Raw genomic sequence first — 17,286 nt, 5'->3', positions numbered from 1 at the left:
GTACATTGCACGGCCTAGTGTACCATCATTCTTCTTGTATACTAACACATCAGGAAAAGCTAATTTACCTTCATATTCTATTAGACTATTAGACAAAATATTTAAGGCAAAGCAAACAGAACTCAGAGACTTCCCTATTTTTTTAAATATGACAATCCCATCTTAATTTTTCATCTATATTGTACCAGGAAATATTAAGGATATGGGCATGAGAATCTTTGCAAATGGGTGTACGGTCCTTACGGAGCAGGCACAGAGAGAGGTAGATGCAGAGTGAAATAATGTATATATTTTAAAACTTAATTTAGTCAGCTTGAGAATTTGATGAATAAGTTCCCTATTATTTTTGACTCGTAGCATTAAATCAAATTAAAATATTTTCTAAACAAGTTAATGTCACCTGGCTAATTGAAATAAAATCAATTTTTATGATTGTCTTTAACATGAAATGATTATCTTTCATTGAAAATCAATAAGTTCTTTCCTGATAAAGTTCTTCAAGTATTTGTTGAAATGACAAAAAATGAAATTCAAAATAACCTCCTTTCACTTGAAAAATATATTTCCCTAGTGTCTTTTTAATATTTTTACACTTCAGAATATCGTAAATTTTATCTTCTTCTAAAGTTCTGTGCTAGAGTCTATTTTTAGAATTGTCATTCAACACTTATAAGATGTAATGTGAATTCCAATGAGCAAAATAGTTCGTTGAATTATGAATGAGATCACTGATTCTAAAGTTCAACTTGTAATAAAGTTAGTCTGTTTAAATCTCAAGTTTGTTTAGAGAGGCACTCATATCACCTGAATTATCTGGATATCAGGACTGGAAATGTAGAGAAATGTGGTTCAACAAATATCATATGAAGTCCTTGCAGCTGGTGTAGTGATGCCATCTCCATGGTACCACGTTTGATTCCTGCGTAGTAACCACGTTCCAAATCCAGCGTCGAACCACGTTGCATCTCCCGCGTAGTAACCACGTTTACATTCCATAAAGTCACCACGTTCCAACTCCCATATAGTCATAATGATAGCAGGTTGATATGACAAAATAGGCACTCGGTCAGGGTTTCAACATGTCACTTATAGACTCTATAAACACGAGAAAGTTCAACTGACAAGATCAACTTTTGAGTGTCCTATGCTTGTAAATCATAAAATTGGCACTGTATTTAACTAGGTGCATTTCCTCTAATGTTTAATCACCAGTAGAAAATTGTTATTACTCATTAGATTGGATACACTGTTCATGTTGAAGCACAGTTATAACATATTATCAAAGTCTTATTTGCCATAACGAAATACTTAATTTGCGGATGTTTACAAGTTCCTATGACGGCAATGTCATATGATGTCAAATACTGTTCACTTGTGATGAAGGTTGAGCCTTGTTAAAAGTTCAACCATTTAAGGTCTTCTTTATTCAAATCAGAAGTACAATAGAATACTACTACATTTAAAAGAAACAAACTATATACACAGATATATATATAAAAGTAAAAGATCTTCAACAATATATGCCATACAGATGTCACACCAATTCGGCCCAAAATTTGGCCACTTCAAGGGCATTTGGATTGGCCAGCACTAAGTCTTCCATTGTGCAGTTTGATGGACACAGGGGGCAGCATAGCAGGTGTTTGGTTGTCTGAAGTTCACCACAGTTACAAACGGCCGTATCGATGGGAAAGTTCCATTTTTGTAGATTCGCTCTGGTTCTACCCACTCCAGATCTAAGTCTGTTTAAGGACTTCCATGTCCTTGGTGTGACCGGGAGGCACCACTTCCCGTGGTTTCATCCATTTCAAGAGGCCAGAGGTCTTTTGTTTCCATTTGGTAATCCTGACTTTGTCCGATGATCCTTCCAGGTGTTCTGAAGATGTTAAAAAGGCTTTCCTGAACTTCAGTCTTCATTGGGCAGGTTGGTATCCAAAGAATGGATGTGAAGGCATTAGATTTGTTTTAAGCCTTTCGTTATTGGCAGCAACATCACAAGGAGCAATACTGGCAAGGTAATTGATTTTCTCGAGAGGAGTTGGCTTCAGGACACCAGTAATTATTCTACAGCTTTCATTGAGTGCCACATCAATCTGTCTTGGGTGGGCAGATTTGTACCATGCTGGACAGGCAAATTCATGGCAGAGTAATATAAGGCTAGTGCAGTAGTTCTAACAGTTTGTGGGGGTGTGCCCCAAGTAGATCCAACAAGTTTTCTAAGTAGTGTGTTCCTGGAAGAGATGTTTTGTTTTACATTCATACAGTGCACCTTGAAGGTGAGACTGCGATTGAGAGTGACGCCCAAGTATTTGGGATGGAAGCAGTGGTCTAGTGTAGCTCCATTCCATGTCACAATGAGTTTCCTGTTGGCTTGTCGATGTCGTAAATGGAATGCACAAACTTGGGTTTTGCTCGGGTTTGGCACAAGTTGGTTTTGATCATAATAGTTGCCAAGTTCTTCTAGGGCAGCTTTTAGGGTGCATTCTATCGCTTCAAAACTATCTGACTGGACAGCGAGAGCAAGGTCATCAGCATAGATGAAACTCTTGGTGTCTTCAGGCTGTGGCCGATCATTTATGTATATATTATATAACAAATGCGCCAGTACACTTCCTTGAGGCAAGCCGTTCTTTTGAGTTCGCCAACGACTTCGCCGACCCTGAAATTCAACAAAGAATCGGCGGTTATGAAGAAATGTAGCTACCAATATTTAAGGTAATATTATGAAATGGATTCTTTTGAGATATTAAATGTTCAGTTATTTCACTTGAAAATCATCTTAATATTCACGCGCTTATTTCTCATAAATGTTTAAAGTCAGTTTCATTCAAATATGAATACAAGTTTAAATCAATTAAATTTGTTCGATTTGCAGTTGAAAATACTAAGTCTGTAAAGTGATTAAAGATCATAAGTCTTTGACAACACTTTGAAATTAATAAGTTAGTATCATATCACTCGACAAGTTTGTAAGTTCCAACACGAATTATTGTTTTATAAGTTTTATAATGTCCAGTAACGGACCATTTATATTGGTATTATATTGGTATTATATTGGTATTTATAAGTCTTGTCGAAAACTTTACTGTAGAGTTTGTATGATGTGATGTCTTGTTCGAACCACGCGGACCCGTTCACGTGAGACAGCATGACTACATGACGGCAACGAGTTGAGAAATGAACCAACTTGACCTAGCAGAACCCCGTTCTATTATACCAATCTATCGAGGTCAGCTTCCTCCTATCGTGGAAAAATCAAGTTTCTTTACATCTGAATTACCTGTAAGTCCGTAGGCCGATATTAATGAAATTGCAGTATGTTTGCCTTTAAATAATGGGCTACACGATGGCGTATCTCATTAATTGATATCTCAGTGGGTTCCAAAGTTAGTAACATTTCTTCTAGTATGTTCGACAGTATCAGGTGGTGTTCACGTGATAGTTGCATCACCCTCCTGCGTGACGTAGCTTGCTTGTTGTATGCATGCCCAAGCCGTTCTGTTGCGCTACTTCGCATGCTAGGGTCGTCCCGTTATTCCATTAAATAAAATTATGTTCCAGGCCATACTTGGTTCCTGGTACAATACGGACACCTAAAAATTTTGTGATCAATGTATTTTCAATTGCATTTGCATTTAATATAAGGTTGTATTTTTTTGCAGTTTTGTCATGGTAGTTAGATGCCTTGAACTCCATGTATCGGGTCTCTTTTAGACAGGACTGCATTTGTTGCAATTTCTATAGATATAGGGTCAGTATTTTATCTAGAATTCCGTTTACAATGTAGAATTCTGTAGTGAAGCACGGGTACCTGAGCTAGTAGTAATAATAAACTACTAAAACACTTCCACGAATTACATTGACGTCACCGGAAAACTACCGGTAAACTAGTGAGCCCATTAAATGTTCATTAAACAAACAAACCTCAAGGGCCACACTCATTTTAAAAATTCCCCCCTTTTCGCACTGCATAACCCATGCATGTCACAATAAATGGCCACATTGCAATCAAATTTACTTTGAACACCGGTAGGTTAAGTGTACCTGTCACACAAAAACATGCATAAAATACTAACTAATGAAGATAATTCAATCAAATTTTGCTATCTTGCCATTAAAAGTTATGACTTACCTGTACTTCATTCTTCGAATGACTGCTGGCTGTGGTACAAATGTTTCATTTGAAATAATTTCAAATGAGCAGATCCGTGTACTTTTAAAACCATTGTAAGTTCGGATGGTGGGCAGACGAAATTTTTTATAAGTATTTCTGAAACACCTTTGTATCCATGAAATGGCTATATATCAGGATTATTGTCTTTTTCCTCCATTCCAATCACTTCAGTTCTCTTATGTCACTGGCCACGTGTTTGGAAGGACCTGGCATGGTACTTTCACTCTCAGTTTCCTCAATGCTCTTCGCACTCAGCTAACTTTCACTGTTGCTATCACTATCCATGAACTCGGATTTATTTTCGAAAATGTCATTATTGTCATAATCGCCATCTAAAACACTGTCTAAAAGGGTTTTCAAAACTCTCGTCATTACTGCCATTCAACAATCCCAATGTCACACAGAAATACAGACAACATTGTTTATCAACAGTATATGCCTCTAGTTTCTTACAGTGTGTATTGTGAGAACTTGTACTGCAAAGGGAATCTAATATACAAAGTTAAGCGAGACACTGCATCATTACATAAAATCAGCTTCATGGTCCGTATCGCACTTCAATAGATTCACAATTAAGTATTTAATTTATTTTCCACCTAGTCGATACAATGATTGCTTAAGGCAATTTTTAATGGTCAAAAGTGGTACATGTTTCGTATATTATCAACATCTTCAGCCACATAACACTGTTTAGATGAAAAATATATAAAATTGACAAAGTAATGCTTTAGAGGAAGTGTCCTTAATTTTAAGGACAACATTGTTTACCAACAGTATATGCGTCTAGTTTCTTACAGTGTGTATTGTGAGAACTTGTACTGCAAAGGGAATCTAATATACAAAGTTAAGCGAGACACTGCATCATTACATAAAAATTTTAAGGACACTTCCTCTAAAGCATTACTTTGTCAATTTTATATATTTTTCATCTAAACAGTGTTATGTGGCTGAAGATGTTGATAATATACGAAACATGTACCACTTTTGACCATTAAAAATTGCCTTAAGCAATCATTGTATCGACTAGGTGGAAAATAAATTAAATACTTAATTGTGAATACACTGCATCATTGCGAGCTGAGCTCGTAATTTGATTAATGCACCAAAACACCACATGTGACCACAGCTCATCAAATGTTGCGAATGAGTTAATTTCTGAACAACATTTCACACTTCTTGCATTAGCGCTGAATGAATCTCACAGGAGGTTATTTAATTGTCTGGAATGTGAGTTAGGATATTCTTATGTGCAGTAAATTCTCTGAATTTATGCAGCGTCCTATCCACTCTAGATGTTTTATTAGGTTATTATTTATCTTTAACAGTAATGTCTTACAAGATACTCTTTAATTCAATTTCATAGTTTTATTTTATCACAGTCATGAACTTATATTTACTCCCTAGTACACGATGATGATGACGACGACGATGATGATGGTTGTTGTTGTTGTTGTTGTTGCTACTACAATACACTTCCACAAATGGTGTTGATGGTGCCAAAAAATGTTGTAATGGAAAATTACTACTAAACTAGCCAGCCCATTAATTGCTCATTAAACAACCCTTATATAATTTCCAAAACAATGAAAATATGATGATAATAATAATGAAAGTAGTAACAATAATAAAGCTAAAAGTACAATTCAAAGTGGTCGTTGACATAGCAGGAGCATGACGTAATGTAAGGTTGCTGACAGGCTGGCCAGTTGACCTTATGCCAATGATGGGGCATTGCACCACCTAGCACTCATTATTAGACTAGCAAGGAGAGAGTATGTACTATTGGAGCACTTCATCAAGATAAGTTCCAACTTTTTCCAAGTATTAAAGGGTGTAAACAGAATTCAATCATAAATGTTACTAAATTTTTAAACCCACTGTCGGCAGCCCTGAATATGGTTTTCCGTGGTTTTCCATTTTCACACCAGGCAAATGCCGGGGCTGTACCTTAATTAAGGCCACGGCCACCTCCTTCCAATTCCTAGGCCTCTCCTATCCCATCGTCGCCATAAGACATATCTGTGTCGGTGCGACGTAAAGCAAATAGCAAAAAATTTTAAAACAATGTTCAATTCAGAAAATTCTGTGATTTGATAGAATCTAATGATCTTTCAAGAATGAACATGTCATTCTTTGTTTAACAGTGAGGTTTTTTGTTTTTTACAGGTATGATATAGTGTTATGTCTTATAATTAGTTGACAGACTAAAAAGCTTTAAAGTTACACGTGCAAAAGGCACATGGGCATTCTGAAGTAACCGTGTTAAGTGATTGGCTAGTTCCTTTGCTCTTAAAATCTTAACACAGGTATCTGAGCAAATCTTCTGCATCCCTCCTCCTCCTCCGCTGTTATTTACAAGTCTTATGTATAATCATTATTCAGTGTCATTGATATATGCACATTATTAAATGTTCTTTTTTGATGATGTGTTTGTTGTATAAATTCCATATAAAAATAGAGATTAGTGTTTGTGCAGTGGCTGTTCTATTGTTACTTTCATTTTTCCTTTTGTATTGTTGAACCCATAGTTGCTTAAAGCCATCTGGGAGGAAGTACAAAGCAGATTTCCATGTGGTTGGTTGGAAATCTTGGAATTCCGTGAGAATCATGTTGGCACTCCTGAAAATGCAATACGAGGTATTGTGTATCGTTTTCATCAGCGCCAGTATCAAGAGCAGCAACAGCAGCAACTTGCAGCTTACCATCATCAGGGACAAGCATTGGATAACTATGGAACTGCAGGGCGTTACCATCAATCTACTCCTAGTTGTTTGTATGGACAAATTCCATCTGTGCCTCATGTTCCTCATATGAGTTATTATAATTATCCTTCATATGCCATGACCCATCCCCATGCATACACCTTACCTGCTCAGCCCAGGTACGGTACTGTTATGAGTCCTCAACAGGCTCTTCCACCAACTATGCCATATCCAATTCCAGCCCCTGTTCATGCACCTTACCTTCCAGCTTCTGTGCATCCTATATTAAAATCCCAAGATATTTATGGAACAAGTGCACATAATGCTGTTCATCAGTATCAGGCACCTCCATTATCTGCTGCACCACCAGCCCATATTCAGTCTGTGCCAGTGAGTGTGCAGAATGGCTATACAACTGCTTCACAAATGGCTACTGGTCCAACTGTAATGCCAAATTATAATTGTCCAGTTCCTACAGGGCAGCTGATAGAATTAGATGCAGCACCCCCGCCAGCTAGCAGTGGCAGTGAAACTCAACAGGGATGTTCTGCTACAGATTCTTCATCATCAGTACTTATTCCTCGGACTGTACGCCAACATCAGTCTCATCACATGACCACCACCAAGAGGAGCAACAGTGATAAGCAACATGATCCTCAGTTCAGGAATACAATGGCAGTAGATAATTATCAGTCTCATAATTATGATAGTCCACGACCTGAAGCTCAACAGCTGTCATCAAGTAAAGCCAAAGATGATGGGATGGGCACATTTGCTAGCTGGGATTTTGTATTTCGAAATCTTGAGAGTCAGGGCTACAGCAAAGATCTTGGGGAGAGGCCAGACATACTATCTCCTCCATTTGAAAATCAGAGTGGACATAAAAAGGCGACAACAAATGATGGCAGACACCCTCGACAACAGCATGTAGAGCCCCCTTTGGAACTTGAAACTAAATTAATGGAGATGAGATTAGAGGAGTTTAATCGCAAAGCTATGGCAAATCCGAGTGAACACCGTCCTATGAAGATTAATGAAGCTCTAAGAAAAATTAATTTGGAAAGCAGTGGAGATGTTTCTCATGGTCACATGAACAAAAATATAATCAGTGGTGATATAGTTGATGGTAATGGCAGTGTGTATGATAATATGTCCTCTCCTCCTAAGGAATCTGCTACTAGGCAGAGGCCTCTTACACTCTCTACAGGACCTGGAAAATCAAACAATGGTGTTGCAAAACTTTCCACCAAGACTTTGCTTAGGGATCCCAGGAAACATGGTGCTGAAAGTAAAAGATCTATGCTGTCTTCTAGTCATTATTCTTCTGCAACTCTTGATCCCAAGCATCTTACAGATAGAAATGGTTACAATTCTTCTTTGTTGGGTGTAAGTGGTGAGTCATCGCTACATGAAAAGTCAGCATCACATAGGGATTCAGTAACCAAAAGTAGGATTAACGATAAGCCTATTGACAGGAAGGAGACCACTGGAGATGTTATTCCGTTATTGAATAATACTGACAATGGAGAGAAATGGCAATGTGAAACATGCACATTCTTAAATAGTGCCTCTGTTGAAATATGTGAAATGTGTGGCAAGTCAAAAACAAAAGGTTCAGAATCTCACCCACTCGCAAGTGGTGGCAGAGAATGTCCCAAGTGCACGTTAGTGAATGAAAAGGGTGTAAGTATTTGTGTGGCTTGTGACCACAGTCTGAAAGATTCTCCTACCTATATTTAAAAAGGAGACTTGTTCATTTGAGATATCTTTCTGATAACACTTGGCTTTAAATGTAATTTATTCTTGACACACATTTTAATTCTTAATACTTTATTCATTAAGACTGACAGGTTAATTATATCATTTTGTAACTAAATTCATCAGAGAATTATTATGTTTGAAAGAGTCTTTATATAGAGGTTTTCTACCCCGTGACTTGTTCTATGAACAGTAATTTATTAACTTGATTAAAAAGTACTTAGACCAGTTGTAAACTGGGGTTGGTATTGAATTAATTTAAAGTGAGGAAAAAGGAAGATATTCTGTTTCGAATGACCAGAGGCATGTCTCTGCATGTAAGAATTGTTGTTTGTAATGGAAAGAATGGTTTGTCATTTATTTTTTCCTTCAGTCCACTTATGTAACTAATTATACTCAGCATCAAACCTCAATGATTTTGAGCTACCACCAATAGCTACTCAAATAGGATGCTGCATTGTCGTGCCAGGTTCTCATGTTACATGCAGGATGGAAGTGCTGAGAGATGGAACACAGTATTTCAGGTTGTCATCGAAACATAATGTGTCTTATACTGTCGTATATGATCACCCAATTAAAAAGTGAGCTTGTATTTCTACTTCAAGGATGACATAAATAGAAGGATAATATTAAAAACTGCCCTAATCATTTTCTCATGAATAATTTATTGCTAAACTATTGAAATCTGAGGTAACACTTCTGCTAACTTTGCTACATCTAATGATATACAGTATATGATATTTTATGCATACATCAAAGCTTTGTTTCTGTTTCACCCATCCTTGTTATAAAATTAAAATGCATTTCATATGAGCAGATCAGCCTGTAAATTGGAACCGCAAACATCATCAACAACCGGGCGAGTTGGCCATGCGCGTAGAGGCGCGCGGCTGTGAGCTTGCATCCGGGAGATAGTAGATTCGAATCCCACTATCGGCAGCCCTGAAGATGGTTTTCCGGGGTTTCCCATTTTCACACCAGGCAAATGCTGGGGCTGTACCTTAATTAAGGCCACGGCCGCTTCCTTCCAACTCCTAGGCCTTTCCTATCCCATCGTCGCCATAAGACCTATCTGTGTCGGTGCGACGTAAAGCCCCTAGCATCATCAACATTATTAAATACAGCATACATTAACAATTTCATCCAATGAAATTGTAAGCATATATCCCTTACCTGCTGCCAAATTGTATTTGAATTCTACATCGTTGTGAGATTATTTTATGTTTACTTTGCCACTGCCTTGTAAAATTGATGATGATGATGATGATTATTGTTGTCATCATCTCGCTGCTCCAGCTAGCCAGGTATGGGTATAAATGAGCCTCTTCCCATTTGTTCTATCGAGTCATTTTTTTTGTTCCAGTTTTTGTCACTATCTTGTATCTCTCTTGACTAATTCTCTCCAGATTTGATTTTGCCATATGTCTCTGTGCCTTTCTTGTGGTCATTTGCTTGGGACATTCTTATCAATATAAGTTCTTGAGGTGGTTATGGTGTGGAGTAGTATGTTATGAATTTTTAACAGTACCATGCGTGCATTTACAGAAATTTGTAATAGCTGAAGTGACCAACAACTGTTGGTTATAAGGGAAGAAACAGTTCGCAGAGGGCAGTTGTAACACATGGTGAAACATGCTGGCATCTACAGGATTCCATGGAGGGTACGTGGGTAATAAAGGTTATGTTAATTATTACAATAATTAGAGTATTAAGTAGGAGGAAAATAAATTCTTTCGAACTGTCTTATTATAATTCTGTTTTAAGAAACTACAGAGCATGACGTACCTCACAAAGTTAAATCGAAAATATTAAGTACGTTTAATAAAACATCTGTCTGATAGAAATTTGAAATTGAATACAAAAATATAGTGGATGATGAACAAAGGTTCAATAAACTAACCTAATAGGAATATGAACAGAAATAGAAACTAACATTCCTAGACCAAAATAATGATCACATTCAGAGAGTTACTGAACTTAATACGTGTGTTGGTGTTTCTGTCCGATAGAGATTCAAGTTCACTAGAGATATTCTTGGAATTATGACATGAAGTTTGCAAAGGCTATGATCTCATATTGGAATGGTGCTCAGAATCTTCTAAGTTGTAAGCATCCTGAAAATCTCCTACATTAGTCACTGATGCAATCTTCTTCCTAAAAGGTTGCATGTGTAACTCTGCAGATGAAGTGATATCAGGACAAGGATACGATTCTCTCCCTGAAGATCTAGTCATGATATCAGAAGAGCGCCTGCAGCTTGGAATTTCAGTAACATCTAGATGTTAATACTATCCCTGAGGTGGATTTTCGGCAAAGTCATATCTTGTATCACCAAGAATATGTGAGGGATTAAAATGAATTGCGTTAGTACTGTGAGAATCCTGAAGATCTCTCCACCAGCTAGGACATAAACCTTTCAACACATTTTCATCCACAGCTGTATTGTTAGGGAGAAAATTATGAACCAACAGTTGTTTCCTGAGATCTATTTTCCTCATTTCCAAACAATTTATATCCAAAGACTGCTTTGTTCTTGATCTCCTCCTCCTCCTCGCTACATTGCTCTCAAGTGCACTACCATCCTTAGCTGTTTCAATGTGAAGAGCTTCAGAGTCTGAAGAAGATTCTTCAGAGCTTTCATAATTTTTAAGCCTTGATGAGTTTCTGGCAGCTTGTCTTTTTCTCAACCTTTGTTTCGTGATATACAGTTAAACACACTCAGGACTTCAATCACAAATAAAGATATAACTAACAACAAACATTGCAAAGAGACAGTTGAAATGAACATTCAGAATATAATAACTGACTTAATACATGAACAGTTGCATTCAAATTCAACATAAGCTGCCAACAGAGTTTGCCATTCCTTTCACCAATCAACAAAATTTGCAAAATTCTACACCACATCAGAAAACATTTTCCAGTGGAAATCATAATCTAGGAAACTAAATCAAGAGATTCTCACAAAGGCACGTGAAGACATAAATCCTACAGATGGGTGAGATCTGAATCAGATAGTGGAACATCTAGAGCGGACTATTAAAATAGCCGCTGAACGACCATTAGTTAACACCAGACGTGCAAAGCCATGGTTTAATAAGTTATGCTACAAAGCCTGTAAGGAAGCGCTACAAGCGCTGCACATATTCAGAAAGTCCCAGTCTCAGTTTGACCTACAGGAATATACGATGAATAATAGGGAATATAAAACCATATTGAGAGCTACCAGGAAAGGTTTTCTGCTGGATGGAGAAAAGAAGCTAATAGAAGAAGCCAAGGAACATCCACATAAAGCCCTGAAGGCGAAGCAACCTCATTTCCCCAGGGATATACCCATGGACATCTGGGAAGTGCACTTCAAGGATGTGTTACAGAAGGAAGAAACAAGACTGGCATCAGTTGAAGATCACAAGCATAACTTAAACGTAGAAATGTTTACTGCAAAGGAAGTAGAAAAAGCATTAAAACAGCTGAGGAAGAAAAAAAGCATGCAGCCCTGACCAGATTTTCAACGAACACATAACAGATAATACAAATGTACTGACAGAAGACTGGACACACTTGCTTAATAACTGCCTACTACAGTACAACGTGCCAGACAAGTGGAGATGTTCATTACTAAAAGTGTTATACAAGGGAAAAGGTGACACAGGTGACCCTAATTCATGTAGGGGTATTGCTTTGGAATGTGCAGGCTTTAAAATACTGACAAGACTATTGATGGAAAGACTATCAGACTTAATGGATAGGAGAATACCTGAGAAACAACTCGGTTTCCGGAAGGGTTGTTCAACAATTAACGGCATAAAATGCCTACAAAATGATATCGAGAGATCATTGAGACTAAAAGGTGGGAAATTACATGCCATATTTATTGACTACTGCAAGGCTTTTGACCTGGTGAGCAGAAAGCTTATAATAGAGAAACTAGAATCCCTAATTGGACCTGAAAACTATATAGCAATGCTTATAAAGAGTATTCTTGTGAACAATGTGATCCAGATCAACGACAACAGATCAATATCCACTGCATTAGAACAAACCAACGGTATATGGCAGGTTGACCCACTAAGTCCCCTACTGTTTAACATAGCTGTTCTGGATGTAGCACAAGTAGTTAGCATGAACGACGTCGCTATCTATATGTATGCGAACAACGTGGTTCTAACTTCGGAATCGATTGAGCAGTTACAAGCAGCCTTCAACAAATTACTGAAATGGTCTAAAGAGAATGGGCTAAGAATGAATAAAGTGAAAACGGTCATGATGACCTTCAGAAAGGGAGGAAGACTGGCTACAAACCAAGTAATCAAATTAGAAGGGATAAACTTGCAAATAGTGAGCAGCTTCAAGTATCTGGGTCTGACATTCCAAACCCATGGTGATATCTTTTCCATGTATGAGAAGGTAGCGTACGCAGTGGCTTCAATGAGTGAAGTGAAGAATAATAGTAAACTTTCACTATGGACCTCTTCAAGCTGAAAGTGACACCAGTCTTGACGTATGCTTTGGAATGTATATGGGACCACCTGAAGAAGAAAGAGTTGAAACTATTAGAAATTGTCAAAGCAAGGTATTTGAAAAAGGCTATGAATCTCTCAAAATTCACCCCTTCCCGCCTGGTGTATGTCCTGGCCCAATATGAATACTACATTGAAGAACTCCGCATGCAGTTGCACAACAATTATTGCACGAGCTGCAAGAGAAACGGAAGGAAATATGGGACGATTTCTATGCGATCGACTCAGTGATGTCATCTGACTGGATGGACTCAAACTACGAGCTGCGACGTGTAGTGACCCGTTTTGTGGTTCATGGGTTTCACCATAGAGTGTGTAGCATGAAGTTCCACATCCCGGATGTACAGTGTCTGTGTGAACTATGCGGTCGGCCATGTGACAGATATCATGTACTGTAGTGTAAATGATGCGATTGCTCTCTAAGAAAGTTCTGTAAAAAGTAATTATTCCATGCACATTGTGCAAAACTCTATTATTATTATTATTATTATTATTATTATTATTATTATTAAACAACTTAATACGTGTTAACAAGGCATGCATGTAATTAAATTTTCACTATTTGAAGACCACATTTTTGCAAACATTCAAAGAAAGAAGTAGGTTTTATGGAAAAATAAAGAGAGAGGGACAAGGAGCAGTGGGACTATGAGAGGATCAAAAGTTAAAAACCATCTTTGTTCTGTATTGACTCTGAAATTTACAGTTATAATAGTTGGGGAGATCCACCTGTACAGACTGTATTGATTTGGTGGATCGCCTCAATTGTTATAATTTTAAACTATGAGAGGGGTCGTCCTTAGAAACAGATATTTCTAAAATATTATTTTGACTGATACATAATTCTGAAGAAAAATGATTAACTGAATAAGTGAATAAAATATAAACTCAAATCATGCATTTCTAAAGTCCAGTCGTAAGTAATTATTTAGGGAAGAATTTACGAAAGTTGAGTGTTCAGCATTTATATATAAAAAAGGTGTCTTGTCCCCATATATATTCCACTGTAGAGTGGTTCCATGAGTGAAGTATATAAGAGATAGTTTCTTTGACTCACCGTATTATAGAGTCCAAAACCAAAGTTCCAAGATGTATAGGGAAATCAACTGGTGAGTAGCACCCTCTAACCGCACCGACGATGAGAGCAGATAATTTGGGTAGGTGGTTGGGTCAGGCTATTTACACCAATATTCACAAAACTCAGTGGAATACAGAAGAAAAATTACACCTTGGGATACTTGTAGAACAAGGTGATATCACAGATGACATAGACGGTAGACTCGTGCAGCCATAATGTTCATCTGTGATTCATCTTGGTGAGTGTTGGTCATATTGGCAAGTGATGAAGTTGCATGGGGATGCGGCGGTGAAGCTTTACAAGGTAGGATGCAATCATCATAGGGTCCTGTTGTGGGTCATTCTCTTCACATGACCATATCACTTCAGTTTACCCGGTTCTAACATATCCAAAAAACTCCTTCCCAAACCAAGCTGTTGGCAAATTTTTTCATTCTGTATTTTGTCTCTCTCTCTCTCTTTTTTTTTTTTTTTTTTTTTTCCTCAAAGAAGATTGTAAACTGTTGTCTGATGCTGTCATGGTAGCTGCTTCAAGTCTGTAGGTCAAGATTGGTACTAGATAGGATTTATACAGTGTAACCCTGGAGACTAGGAGAAAAGAATCATCCCACAGGTGATGAACAGAGTGTTAGAACTGTGATGCTGCCAATTTCATGTTTGAAAGTGTTTGTTGGATGTCTATATATGGACTAGAAACGCTGGTAACTAGTAAGAGACAAGATAGTAAGATCCAAGCAGTAGAAATGAAATTTTTAAGAACATTGGTTAAAAAGACAAGAAGAGATAGAATTCAAAATATTAAAATCAGAGAAGAGCTAAATATAGAACCGTTAGTTCAGAAAATAAAGAAAGCAAGACTAAGATGGTTTGGACATGTAAAAAGAATGAGAAAGGAACGGGTAGCAAAAAGGGAGTTGGAAAGAGAAGTTTAGGGAAAGAGGCCAGTTGGAAGACCGAGAAGGTCGATGGATCAGATTTGGAAGGACATTAGAGAAGCTGGATTGGATGTGGTGGAAGTAATGGAGCAGGAAAAGTGGAAGTACAAAAAGGAGTGGAGGAGGCTTGTAAACCACACCCGGGCAACTGGAGTGGGACATTGATGATGATGATGATGATGATGATGATACCAGTTTGGAGATTGTTTCAGGTTTCACAACTGTATTATGTTTGCTGGTTTATAGCCCCATTTTATCAAACTCTTTCTTTCAAAGTTCTACCTTTGCCTCCACTAGAGCCCTGCACAGATATACAAAATATTATCCGCACCTGCACTTCCTTCATCCACATCCATGAATGATTATCTGCAGATATTGCAACTTTTTAACACCCAGGGTATTGAAACAGATAGATGTAACATAATACAACAGGCACATTACCTGTCACCAGACAGTCTAGTCACAGGTTTATGAGTGACAACTACTGAGGTATTAAGCAGTTGCCTTTCGGAACCTTTGTTCCTTCCTTCCACTAATTGCGAGCAGGAGGTAGTTGGGCTTAGGTCAGATTTATGGCTATCTGGATTCAAGGCTCTCTATATATCACCATTCTCCCATACAAGTGTCAAGGGTCACCTAATTACAAGAAAAAATAATAGTATACCTGAATGAAAATCAATAAACTGGATTATTTAGAAATTATCAGGAAAATTATCCACGCGGCCATATAGTTTGCATCCACCAAGACACTAACTTAGAGGATATCCATGGATTTATCTGCAGATATCCGCAATTCTTTTGATCTGCAACCTCTCTCGATTAGCACTTAATTTATCTTCAATTACACTTGGGTTTTCTTGGATGGAGCTTGTCTTGCATGATTTCTGTCAGCGGTAGCTCTCCTTTGAGTTTTTTTAAAATTGTCTCTGCCATTTACGAACATCCTCAGTCGTCCCAGGTATTGTCTCTCTGAATGTATTCCGTTCTTCATTGGCAGACTTCATATCATCTTTTGGAGCCATTTTGTGGATGTGGGTTACTGTAGTCACGTCCTAGTTCGTGAACCATGGGCAACGGCTGAGTGGCCTAGTAAGTCGTCCTGAAGGTCGGGATACCAGTTGCTACGGAATGAGAGTGGGCATCTCGGACATATTCTGAGTCGTGGCCCTCCTTGTGCTCAGGCGGCCAGGACTATACAATCCACCAGTCGTCCATAACCTGTTAGAGGAGAGATCCTCACTTGGACTATGTGTAAGTAGGGTAGCATTCTGCTTCATGAATTTACCGAGCTCAGAACATTTTAAGCAGGCCTCGGACCTATGGGAGTAACGGAGTCCCACTCCCATTTGACAGGTGAGGGACTCCTTGGAAATAACTTGGCAAACAAAACGGAATTTGATGAGGAGCTATCAGTATTAATGGGGCTTATGGAATAAAGAAAGAAAGAAAGAAAGTAGAACTGGCTGAGTCAGCAAAGAGGATTCATCTGGATGTGTTAGGAGTAAGTGATATTCGGGTAAGGGGAGATAACGAGGAAAAGGAGATTATAAAGTTTACTTGACGGGTGTTAAAAAGGGAAGGGCAGAGTCTGGGGTAGGGCTGTTCATCAGGAATGCTATTGCGCGCAACATGGTTTCTGTTAGACACGTAAACGAGCAAATGATGTGGGTCAGTTTGGCAGTTGGAGGAATTAGAATGAGAATTGTCTCGGTGTATTAACCATGTGAGGGTGCAAATGACATGAAATTGACAAGTTTTATGAAGCATTGAGCGACATTGTAGTCAGTCAACAGCAAGGATAGGATAGTGCTAATGGGCGATTCCAATGTGAGAGTTGGAAATCGAACTGAAGGATACGAAAGGGTGATTGGTAAATGTGGGGAAGATATGGAAGCTAATGTGAATGCGAAGCGTTTGCAGTTATGAATATATTCTTCAAGCATAAGGCTATTCACTGTTACACATGGGAGGCTAGGGGTACCAGATCCATAACAGACTATATCTTAACTGACTTCGAGTTCAGGAAGTCTGTTAGGAATGCACGGGTTTTTCGGGGAATTTTCAATGATACAGACCACTATCTGATCTGTAGTGAACTAAGTATCTCTAGGCCTAGGATA

The 17,286-nt window shown here is 38.1% G+C and overlaps 1 protein-coding gene across 3 annotated transcripts in view; it reads left to right on the top strand.

Annotated features, from left to right (window-relative positions):
• tamo (PUB and ZnF_RBZ domain-containing protein tamozhennic) overlaps positions 1-9,540 on the top strand; it is a 126,668-nt gene extending 117,128 nt beyond the window's left edge. For all 3 annotated transcript variants that reach the window (XM_067148507.2, XM_068227915.1, XM_067148509.2), the window contains one exon: positions 6,703-9,540. In XM_067148507.2, coding sequence (XP_067004608.2) covers positions 6,703-8,616 — 1,914 coding nt within the window. In that variant the 3' untranslated portion in view covers positions 8,617-9,540. The remainder of the gene's footprint in view (positions 1-6,702) is intronic.
• The last annotated feature ends 7,746 nt before the right edge of the window (positions 9,541-17,286 follow it).

Source organism: Anabrus simplex, chromosome 5 (genome assembly GCF_040414725.1).
Source record: "Anabrus simplex isolate iqAnaSimp1 chromosome 5, ASM4041472v1, whole genome shotgun sequence".
Classification (NCBI taxonomy): Eukaryota; Metazoa; Arthropoda; class Insecta; order Orthoptera; family Tettigoniidae; genus Anabrus; species Anabrus simplex.
This window is presented reverse-complemented; position numbering and strand designations above follow the sequence as displayed.